Source organism: Leuciscus leuciscus (assembly GCF_965113295.1).
Source record: "Leuciscus leuciscus genome assembly, chromosome: 11".
NCBI classification, from domain to species: Eukaryota; Metazoa; Chordata; class Actinopteri; order Cypriniformes; family Leuciscidae; genus Leuciscus; species Leuciscus leuciscus.
In genome coordinates this window covers 17,793,638-17,805,702 of record NC_138735.1, presented here as the reverse complement: position 1 = coordinate 17,805,702, position 12,065 = coordinate 17,793,638, and the positions used below count along the sequence as shown (strand labels likewise).

General features: G+C 35.6%; 1 protein-coding gene across 1 annotated transcript in view; it reads right to left on the bottom strand.

The window, feature by feature from the left end:
• Positions 1-1,625: 1,625 nt before the first annotated feature.
• neto1l (neuropilin (NRP) and tolloid (TLL)-like 1, like) overlaps positions 1,626-12,065 on the bottom strand; it is a 101,273-nt gene continuing 90,833 nt past the window's right edge. Inside the window, exons 9-12 of the mRNA XM_082183541.1 lie at positions 10,443-11,019; positions 6,308-6,382; positions 3,450-3,481; positions 1,626-2,776 (exon numbers count right to left, since the gene is read on the bottom strand). Of these exons, the coding sequence (XP_082039667.1) occupies positions 6,322-6,382; positions 10,443-11,019 (638 nt within the window). The 3' untranslated portion in view covers positions 1,626-2,776; positions 3,450-3,481; positions 6,308-6,321. The remainder of the gene's footprint in view (positions 2,777-3,449; positions 3,482-6,307; positions 6,383-10,442; positions 11,020-12,065) is intronic.

The window sequence follows — 12,065 nt, the reverse complement described above, 5'->3', positions numbered from 1 at the left end:
AAGTACCAATTCACGTGAAGAGGCGTCTGAGAATTTCATCACTGGACATGTTCACGCCATGTCGTAATTCCCAATTCGCCTACTTATACTACGCCCTAAAAGTGTGTACTCTTTTTGTGAAGAAAAAGTACATACTTTTGAGTGTGTAGCAAAAGAGTAGGCAAACTTTGGGGCATACTACTTCGTCATCTTAACGGACAGATCTGTCGCGTGCATCCTTTCACCGTAAACTGCCCTGTCAATCATCTTGTCACAGTTAAAATCCTCCATTCAATCTAATTTAATTGCCTACCGTTTCGGAGAGAAATGTAGTTCCACGTTCGTCTGTCAGTCGTGGGTCTTTCATGCGGAGACTCTCCTCATGTGTTTGCAATTTGAATATAATGATGCTTTTAAAAGTTAATGGCTAAACGTATCTTTACAAAAGTTCACAATGCTGCTGCAGATGCAATATAATGTAGACAACATTGAATAAATACATTTTGGTCAGGTTAGATACTGATAATTAATCACTCAAACCCCTTTATCTAAAGCTTTCTACATAACCGCCGGACTCGCGCGTCCTCCATGTCTGTAGTTTTTTAACACTTTTTACTCGTGTTTGTAGTTCTAACCGAATCCTGTCCATGGGTCCATGGGATTGTTCACTCAAAAATCAAAATTCTGTCATCATTTAGGCCTACTCACCCTCAAGTTTTTCTAAACCTGTATGCATTTCTTTATTCTGTTGAACATAAAGGATATATTTTGAAGAACATTGGTAACCAAACCGTTTCTGGTCCCTATTGACTTCCATACTTCCATACATGGCATAAAAATACCATGGAAGTCAATTGGCACCAGAAACTGTTTACCAACATTCTTCAAAATATCAAAACAGAAGAAAGAAATTCATACAGGTTTGGAACAACTTGAGGCTGAGTAGCCTAAATGATGACAGAATTTTCATTTTTGGGTGAACTATCCCTTTAAGGGTGGGACAGTTTTTGAATTTCCACCTTGTGTAGGGTGCCATAGATTAAAAAGTTAAACATGAGCCCAACACACCATACATTTATGTAATACTGAAGATGTTGCCTATCCATTTAAACAGTTTATATTATAGTAAAAGGATGCGTGACATTTTATGTAAACTGAGCCAAAAAAACATTTGGGTGATTGGGACAGGCTGCACTCATTGATTTAGTCTAGTGTAAGCATATTTATTACACAAGTTAGTTCATACTTTGATATAATTTCATATGAAAGATTTCCTTTTTCTGTTTATCATAAGAGTCCATGTTTATTTCTGTTCAACTTAATTTCTCAATGTTTATAAATTTGCATGTACGCTTATTGAGGTAAGAAGGCTTGAAGTCCTTGAAAAGTGTAATAAGTGAAAGCTTATGTCATTTTCAGGATCAACTTCCTGTTTGATGTATGCCCCGCCCACCTACATGATGTCACACTAATGAGGGCATCCAATTTTGATTATGTGGTCTCACAGCTAAGGTTCAGCAAAAGAGTTTTTATTTTCACTCATTAGTTGAGAAAATAAACTGTATACTGTCCCATTTGACCTTATGTCCCAAAACCCCTCAATTCACCATTTGTTAATATCAATATTTCATATCTTTTTTTAAATACAAAAACAAGACTAGACCCAGTTTTATTCAGGTTTTACAATATAATCTGAACATTTGAAAGTTTCTAAAGTATATTGGAAATACTGAAATACAACTATGGCAACATTATAAAGTTTATGAAACATTATTCGTCTCAATGGCAAAACTTTAATAATGATGAACATTTCATTTATTTTGGGGGTAAATTAAAGTGAATAAATTAAATAGTTTATTCATGTTCATATTTGTTTTCTTATTTGTAATCAATGTATACATCACAACTATTTAACACATGGCTCAAACCTCTTTTCTAAAAACCTTTTATATTAAAATCAACTATAAATAGTTGATTCAGTCATACATAATAAATTCAATCATTCATAATAAAGTTCCATGCAATGTTTGTCCAAAACAACACGTTTGTTTCACTTTATTTAAAACAATCTGTCCAGCATCAATCAAACATATTAACTAAATGCGTTGTGTCAAATTAATAGGTTTCTGTTTCTCAAATCGTAAGGGAAATATTCTGACATTTCTTATCAGTAAGCAACTTGATACCAATTCTTTGAAAATCTTGCTCGGCACACTTAGTATATTTTACTGTATGCATAGACATGACCATAACTGACCTTAATGTTGAACATTAAGAGAACAAGTCTTGTGTTTAAACATCTGAGATGCTAGTCAGATACATCTAACTAGACAATAGTCACAGTAAAATCACTCCTGACCTGGAGGATTACAAACTACCTGTTTATCAGTTGGTTCAAGTATCTTAATATGGTTTGGCAATATTTGAAAGGTCTTGATCTATGCTTTCTGCAAAGTAAAAAGGTTATGCACCTATACTCAGGACATTACAGTTTGTATTGAAAAATAATCTGAACATTACAATCATCAAATCAGAGGAAACAAAAACATGTCTGATTCATATTCCACTGAATGAAAAATGTACATCAGTTTGTGGATTCTGTTTCAGTCCAGTGTCTGAAAAATTGTTTTTAGTCCCCAAGAGCTTCACAGTATCAGCTTTAGAACACAAGTCGTCAAGATATTCCCCATCAAATAAAAAAAAATGACAAAAAAGCAAACTTGTCACTATGTTGCACCCCTTCCAGTTTTTAGAGGCTGCTTCCACAAGATGTCAGTAAAGGATATGATGTGATAGCCTGTAAAGAAATGAACATACTATTAAACTTCAGATCATTAACATTCATGTTTAAAAGAATATGTACACCACCGTTGATTGAGGTCGATAATATTTTTCAGTATTTAAAAAAAAAGTATCTCATGCTCACCAAGGCTGCATTTATTTGATCAAAAATACAATAAAAACAGTAATCACAATTTTAAAGAACACTTTTTAATATTGTTTAAAATGTAATCTATCCCTGTGATGGCAGGCTGTATTTTCAGCATCATCACTCCAGTCTTCAGTGTCACATGATCATTCTAATATGTTGATTTGGTGCTCAAAAACATTTCTTCTTATTATAAATGTTGAAAACAGTTGCTTAATATTTTTTGTTGATTTTTTGATTGATAGAAAGCTTAAACAGCGTCTATTTGAAATAGAAATATTTTGTAACAAATTTCATTACTGTCACTTTTGATCAATTCAATGCATCCTAAAAAGTCACAAACAAATCCATTAACTGAAATATTAATTTGTCATGTTGCATTTAAAGTGCATTATAGTGAGGCTGCAAGCCTATTCATTTCTACACAATGTAAAACGTTATATTTATGCCACACATAAAATGCCATTTAAAACAAATAAACATAAAACACGAACGTATACTGTAACATCAAAACTTATAGAAGTAAAAAGTTGAAACAAACCTTTGTGCCTTCCACTTCAGATGACATTTTGTCTACATATAAGAAAGTGGAAATTCATCCATAATGTAAATTCATTCATTCCTCAATATCATTTTATTTTCCTTTATATAGTTTAAATTCAAAAACAAAAATGTAATGACAACGAACAGACATACAGAAACACTGACAATTCATTTGAATTAGTTTGATGACTAAAAATTAAATCAGGGACATTTACCATAGTGTGTGTGTGTGTGTGTGTGTGTGTGTGTGAAAGAGAAAGAGAGAAAGAAAGAGAAAGAGAATGAGATGTTTTGAGGTCTTGGGGTTTTATAATGCTCTTCATCTCACATCTGATATTCACTGCAGGTTAATGGATCACATAAACAAAAGTATGAAAAATAAACTTAAGATTTATCATTACTAATGTCATTATTTATAATAATAGTTTATTGTTCTTTGACAGAGCTTGTATTGATGATTCGGCATCTACAAAAGTTTGAACACAGTTAACATACAAAGTTTGTGTGCTACTAAAATGTAGCAAATGTTAACTTACTGTCATCCTTCATTTGTCCTAAACATCAGCAACTGAAAGTGTTTACAGTATTAAAAAAAAGTATTTATGTAAATGAAAGATCCCATATTGAATCATACTTTAGATCTTATAACTCTGATGATTTTAGCATGCAGTTAGTAAGTATAGCAGTAAACTATAGGGGAGGGGAAGGGTATAGTGTCATTCCATTTGCTTTAATATATATATTTTGTAATTAAACCTATCAACAATAAATTAGTCTTGGGTTTGATGCTGTACCTAAATGTACAGTCACTCACTTAAAAATGATAAAGGAAATATGCATGCAAATCTTAACATTAAAGTGTCTTTCAGACAATTATGTGGATAGAAAGTGTTTGCTAAAAGTCACAAATACCCAATCTCTTAAAAGCATTTGAACAAATATAAAGACGTTTGGTGGCAAAACATGACAATAAAATGCATGCACTACAACAGTCCTGAAAGCACTGATTCACATTTATTCATGTAAATGAACAAACTTTCATGTAATGTTCTGCAATCCTAAATAAGTAACCTTAAAAAAATAAAATAAACGCTTATGCGAGTAAATTAGGAGCTACATGTTAAAGCCATTTCAACACAGTCACTTCCTTTGTTACTGAATCCATGTCCTCCTTTACATCTGCAGGTTGTTTTGATAAATTTGTCTTTAAAATGTCCATGTTATTATCATGCTGGTGTATATCTCCGGTCCACATTTTCATATTTCATTGAAGCCCGTTCGTACTGATCCAGGATTGCACTATTTTCAAGAAGTCTACACGATGGAGACAATGCATGATGGAAGATGAGAAAAACACAGCATTGCACATTACACAGTACGACACACACAAAATCATTTGCAAAGCACAAACAACAAAATCACCATTAATATGAAGAAATGCTGCTTTTTGTTGATCATCAAGACTGTCAAAAACTTCATGTATTTAACACATCAAAGTATATCACATTATAAGTAAAATGCATTTATTGGTAAAAGAGTGTTTTGAAAGTGTACACAAATGTGTGTTTCTTTAATTTAAAGCTATCATAAATTAAAGACATTTTTTAAATGGATATTTCCCCACCCTCATGTTGTTTCAAACTTCCTTTCTTCTGTGTAATACAAAAAGGTGAGTTTTTTTTTTTTTTTTTTTTACTTAAAAAATGTATTGGCATAAAGCTGATTTCTTGTTTCCTGATATCCTGAAGAAGTGTAATTTTGAGTCTGATTTGATTTTAGAACTGCTTGCAAATAGATTCATCCTTTATTTTCTGTCTTTGTTTCAACCGCTTGCTGACACCAACAAACAGAAATAAATGTTTCAGTACTAAAATTAAATAACTTAAATAATTAAATCTATATAGAAATATTAAAAAATTCTAATAAAAAATTACAAAACCACAACAAAAATTTTAGAACTTAAACAAATTTTTTTTATGAAAACAAAAATGTAAAATAAAAGCTAATTCAAAATAATAAATATACTATAATAGGTAAAACTTTAAGTCTAATTTGTTAACATTAGTTAATGCAATAACTAAGAACGAGCAATTTATTTTTACAGCATTTATTAACCTATGTTAATGTTAGTAAAAAAAAATAAAAAATCATATTCATGTTAGTTCACAGTGCATTTACCACGTTTCCCATGTGCAAAGAATGTTTCACATGTGTTTTTGCACATGCGAAATTCATGTTGGTCTTAGTTCATGTTAACTAATGTAGTTAACGAACTTGTAAAGTGTTACCCGATAATAATATATAAATTATGCTAAATTAATACTGGTAAATTATACATTATTTGCCAAGCCATTATATTATTTTTATTTTTAAACTCACCTTTGTGTGTTTCACTTGAAAAAAGTAAGGATGAGTAAATAATGGCAGGTTTTTGTTTGTTTTTAATTTCCTTTAAAGTAAAATTTTTCCTATTTTTGTTCACAAACTGCTATTTCCTCTCAGTGGGGTTGAATAATGGCTCAAAGTGTATGCAAGACAATCATGGATGACCCTCAACAAAGTGATGTGCTTCAGCTGACCCATACTTTTTGACACCTTGTCGGGAGACTGAATTTGCCAAAACAAATAAAAGAAAGAAAACATGACAAGCAACATATAAAATGACCTCACCAATAAGCAAGATGGTCATATGTCCTATGATGACCATCTCAATGGCAATGATGAAGGGTTATGACAAAACACAAAATAAATAGTACAAGAAAGGAAAAAAAACACAAAAAACACGACACTGACTCACAGACACTGACTAGACAAACATTTAAATACATAAAATTTAGTGTGTTTAAAGAGTCTTACCTTCAGATTGTCTGTTACACCCTAGTTGTGTTGTACTCAGATTCATGTTTGTTTAGAGACCCAATGAGGCAGAACCTGGAATATCATTGCTTGTATGTTTAATGGTATTTTTTGCATAATGAATTATAATGCACATTTCATTTGTTTGGGGTCTAGTTCTTAAAATTGTTTCATAAACCCTGTCATTTTCATTAAGTCAAGAATACACACTACTGTTCAAAAGTTCAGGGTCGGAAATATATTTTTTTATTGTTTTTGAAAGAAGTCTCTTATTGAGCATAATAATAATAACAAAGCAATAATAATAATTGCAAGGCAATTTTGCATTTGATCAAAAATATAGTAAAAACATTATTATTGTGAAATATTACTTATAATAGTTGTTTTTTCTATTTTAATATGTCATTTATTCCTGTGATGGCAAAACTGAATTTTCAGCATCATTACTCCAGTCTTCAGTGTCACATGATCCTTCAAAAATCATTATAATAAGCTAATTTGTGACCCTGAACCACAAAACCAGTCTTATGGGTAAATTTTTTTTTTATTGAGATTTATACATCATCTGAAAGCTGAATACATAATATTTCCATTGATGTATGGTTTGTTAGGATAGGGCAATATTTGGCCGAGATACAACTATTTGAAAATCTGGAATCTGAGGGTACAGAAAAATCGAAATATTGAGAAAATCGCCTTTAAAGTTGTCCATTTCTATTGGCGATAGTGCTGCATCCATTCACAAAAATAAATGTTTTATATATTTAAGGTGGGAAATTTACACAATATCTTCATGGAACATGATCTTTACTTAATATCCTAATGATTTTTGGCATAAAAGAAAAATCTATAATTTTGACCCATACAATGTTTTGTTGGCTATTGCCACAAATATACTCGTGCAACATAAGACTGGTTTTGTGATCCAGGGTCACATTTATTACATTTCTTACTATTATCAATGTTGAAAACAGTTGTGCTGCTTAATAATTATGTGGAAATGTGATACATTTTATTTCAGGATTATAAAGAACAGCATATATTTGAAATAGAAATAACATTACAATGTCTTTACTGTCACTTTTGATCATCAAATGAAAGAATCCTTGCTGAATAACTTAAAAAAAAAATATATATATTACTGACCCCAAACTTCTGAACAATAGTCTACATAAAGTCTCAGGTTACGACTATAACCATGGTTCCCTGAGAAGAGGAACGAGACACTGCGCCATTAAGTTGATGCTATGGTAACACTTCTCGTGAGCCAGAGTCCGATGCATGTGTGTGTTACGTAGCAATTTTGATTCGCTACCGCAGTCAGGTGACGTCACAGGCGTGCCAGCTGAGTATATATAGGTGCCAAGAAAAAACTTTATCAGCCTCATTTTTCTGAAGGAAGCCGTACAGGCATACCGAAAGTATGGCAACACGACGCAGTGTCTCATTCCACTTCTCAGGGAACCATGGTTACAGTCGTAACCTGAGACATTCCCTTCCAAAGTGGAACTCTACACTGCGTAATGGAGTTCACACTATAGGAACGGAATACCCACTATACCATACTGCCCAAATACCTGCTCAATGTGCAGTTAAATCATCAGCGAACTAAGCCGTAGCCAAAGATTGCCATTTATCGCACCTAGTGACCCAGAACTTACAGCTTGAGGCAATATCCGCAGCTCAATATCACCCATATTATATGATCTATGCCGGGGTAGAACTGACTAGGTAGATTGCAGCCTCACTGCGTCTGCAACCAAAGAGGAGGGGCAGACTAGAGAACTGCCACCTGGACCCTCAGCCATAGTTCCAGAGGGACTATCTCCTCCCAGAGAAGAATTATTAAGCATCCATTCCAAAGGACCAGTAGAGGCCTCATGAGAGAACACCATTCTCTCAACTTCCTGCTCTACCCAATAAACATGGCAATGTTCTTCAGAGAGATCTAGTGAAAGAGCATCGGGATGGAGCATCACATCCAGCTCCACCCCCTTGCTCTCTATCACCAATCATCACAGGGGCGTGACTGCCCAACCTCTTACAGCAACTTACAGTAGCGTCTGGAATACTGTCTATATTCCAGAGCGGCTCTCTCGCACTGTATGACGTGACAGACAACTAGTTGTCCAGTCTGGTTCCATTCATACAGCGCAGGTTTTCCGAGAATGAGTTGTAAATCCTGGAAATTTACAGGTGAGTTCTGTTATAGAATGCAGTCACTCTAATAACTAAATAACTGAACTCTGTGTGAACGTAACCGTATTAAGGACTCAGATACAGGACAGACAACAGTATTCTTTTGCTGTGTGAACTAGTAAGAATAAGAGAACTAGTTGACTGAAAGTCGTCCGAATATTACCTCTCCTACCGGAGAAGCCACTGAGAGAGTGGAGCGCATTCCTACAGTTCCATCAATCGAGTCCACTTGTATACTCTGTCCCAATACTCCTTGTGAACCGAAAACATGCTAACATAGTCCCCTGCTATGTCCCCACTTATAACCTCCAGGTATAAACTGGAGGGGCGTCAAATGAAGGAGTGACGCAGGAGTGGAATTCTCCTTACTGTCCTGCCCATTCATATATGGGAATGGCTTTATCATGGCTTCGATGGCAAGGCTGGAGCCTTCCATGAGGACGCTGCACGGGGACAAGATAGCTCACAAGCGACTACTCAACCTGGGGCATCCCAATCCATGTTCATCGAGCCCCTTAAAGCTACACTATGCAAGATTTGTACCTTAATATAACAGCTTCAAAATCGTTTCGATGGTAAACAAACTCGTAGTAGGGTGAATCATCCCGATAGCAAAGAGCGGGGGACGCCGCTGGCAAAACCAGCAATGCAAGTTTGAGAGGTGGCACCCCGACAAATCTGGCGAGAATCACGACTTACTTTACGGCACGACGTCACATACATCAACAACATATGAAGCAGCCTCTATGGAAGACACTAGCACGCATTTCAGACGTGAATCATGGCAGAGTCGACAAAGAAAACGAAGAAAGCACGGTCAAAGAGTGCAGAGACAGCTCTGCGTGAGTGGTATTTACGTCAGTAACATTAAATACAAGTACTCCACAGTGACTCTAGGGGTCACTGTTTGAGAAAAACGGAAACTGCATAGTGCGCCTTTAACGTTTGCATAACTGTTCATTACGAGTCGAAAACGGCTTCCCCCACGATCTCGCTACCTTAGTGTGGATATTTGGGAGGAAATGAAGGCTTACTGGAGAGGGATGCTTATGACCCGCAAGGAATCGCTCATCCAGCCTGCTTAGGGCAGATTCCTTTCTCTCCACAGATCAATCTAATTTTAACTTGGCCGCGGAGCAGGTCATTACGTCGACCAGCTCCTAGTGTGTGGGGGTGAGGGAAAAACAGACTAACTCAAAACATCCGCCTCAACTCCCATTACATCTAGTTCCTCAGATCTAGATCAGGCCAATAAAATGCTCTCCGTCAGATCGGAAGAAGCTGCCGAGTGGGCTTCCGGATCTGGCCGGAGAGCTGAAGAGCTAGGAGACAAAGAAGCTGATGACATTCTTTCTAGGCACCCTTATATACTCTGCCAGCGCACCTGTGACGTCACCTGGCTGCGCTATCCAATCAAAATTGTTCTGTAACACACGTGCTTCAGACACCGGCTCACGAGGAGCGTTCCCATAGCATCAACTCCATGACACAGTGTAGAGATCCACTGCGACAGGGAAGCTTGTTAAAACAGAAACCCTTTTGGATAATTTCACATATATTCTCCCTGAAAACGGACCCAAAAAAGGTTGTTTATTTCTCAGTTCCATCTTAATACAGCCTGTCTTTAGCTGAACATTAAAATTTAGAAGTGTCAGCCTTACTGCAGACATTTACTTAATGCATCTTCTGCATTTCTACAGCTTTTACAAACTCAGCTCTGACTGTGATGCTGTCTCAGTGACAAAAAAGAGAATATCAAAGCAAAAAACAAACAAAAAAAACAAACAAAAAAGAAAAAGATAAGATAGCTAAAACAAACAAACAATGAGAAGCTGATTAGAGGAGCTAAAGAGGAATACAAATGAAAGTGGGAGTAAATCCTTCCAAAATGTGCATTATGATGAATTTGTATCATCAAAAATCAATGGATACTGACCGCTGCACTGCTTTCTCGTGTCTGGACAGCCTGTGGCTAGTGGTGGGCACTTCCTCCAGGTCATCATCTAGGTCACAGGCATCTGCGGCATCTTGTGAGTAGGTGTGTCTCATTACCAGAATGTTCCTGCGGTTGGTTTGGGGAGGAAGCGGCCGCATGGGTTGTGGTGGGAGGTCCGTCAGGATGGCCGCCGCCGCCTCGCGGGCGCTCAGGTTGGTGCGGCTGCCCTTGTTGCTGGACAACTGCGTGGAACCGCAGTGATGCTCGTGGACACAGCGCGAGGAGGCGCTCCGCAGCTTGTGGTAGCTCTCAAAGTCCTCGGCCAGCTCGGCCAGGTCCGCGGATGTGGCCGCCGCGCTACGGAGAGTGCACAGTTCATAATGCGGTGGCTCCTGGAACACCTCTTGGAACATGGTGGGGTCAAAGTCTTCCCGCCTCAGGATGTACTTCTTCCGTGGCTGCTTGATTTGAACGATCACAGATATGACAAGAAGGATCAGTACGATGCAGCACGTCACGCCGATGATGGTGCCGTTGGTGTTATTGAGGTTGTCCAGGATGTTGGCTTTCCTCTTTTCTGCAAAACACAACAAGAAGCATAATAAATGATTACTGCAGGCATGCAATGTCACCGTGGGTTACCTTCTGTTGAAACAGTTGTATCAAAGAGATTACAAACAGCACACAGAAGTAGTAAATCATTATAATGGGAGAGCGTTGACATTTATGTAGCACAGTGAGCGTATAACATCTGCGCTGGCTTTGGTTCAGAGGAGAGAAGCATTTGCATTCAGAGACAACCCCCAAACTAAGGCATTATGATATTTTTCAAAATGAAATAATTTGTCTTTTATAATGTCATTGTACCAAAATAAATTATTTCAATATTATCTGCATGGTCTTTGTATATATACAATTTTAATTTAATTGTATTTTAAAACTATTTTTTTTTAAAATATTTATTGTAGTATTTTTTGTTTACTTTTTTACTTTTTCTTTCTATACTATTTTTTTACTATTCATCTTGGTCTGGGGAAAATAGTAAGCATTGTATTATAAAGTTTATTTAAATTATATGATTTTATTTTAATTTTCTTTCACTTTTATTTTTATTACTGTTTAAAACTAAGGCTAAATTCAATAATTGCGATTAATATCATGATTTACAATTGAATTTAGAAAGCAAAATGAAACAAGCCTACTTTAGTAAATGTGTTAAAGAAATGTGTTAAACACATTTAATTAATATCTGAAGATAACAAGGAGAACCCTAAAAAATACACTTTGTAAAGTTTTTTTTTGTAAAAAACTTCAGTGGACCCCCAATATGAATATTATTCAACTAACTTGAGTATTACATCAATTAAATACTACATTTAATTGGTAATAACTGATAAATTGTGTTTGATGTCAAAGATGTTTTAGACAAAATGTCAAAGTTTTAGGCCTTTTTAAAAACAATTTCTCCAATATTTCTCTAGTACTGTGGAAAACAAGCTGAGCAAAAACAATTCTCTATGGAGGATCCCAGCAGCATTTTTATCAACTTTCAGTTAATTTAGCTTGGACAGCTTATGTGAAATATAAGCACGATATAGCTGAACTGCACTTATTCAAATCCAG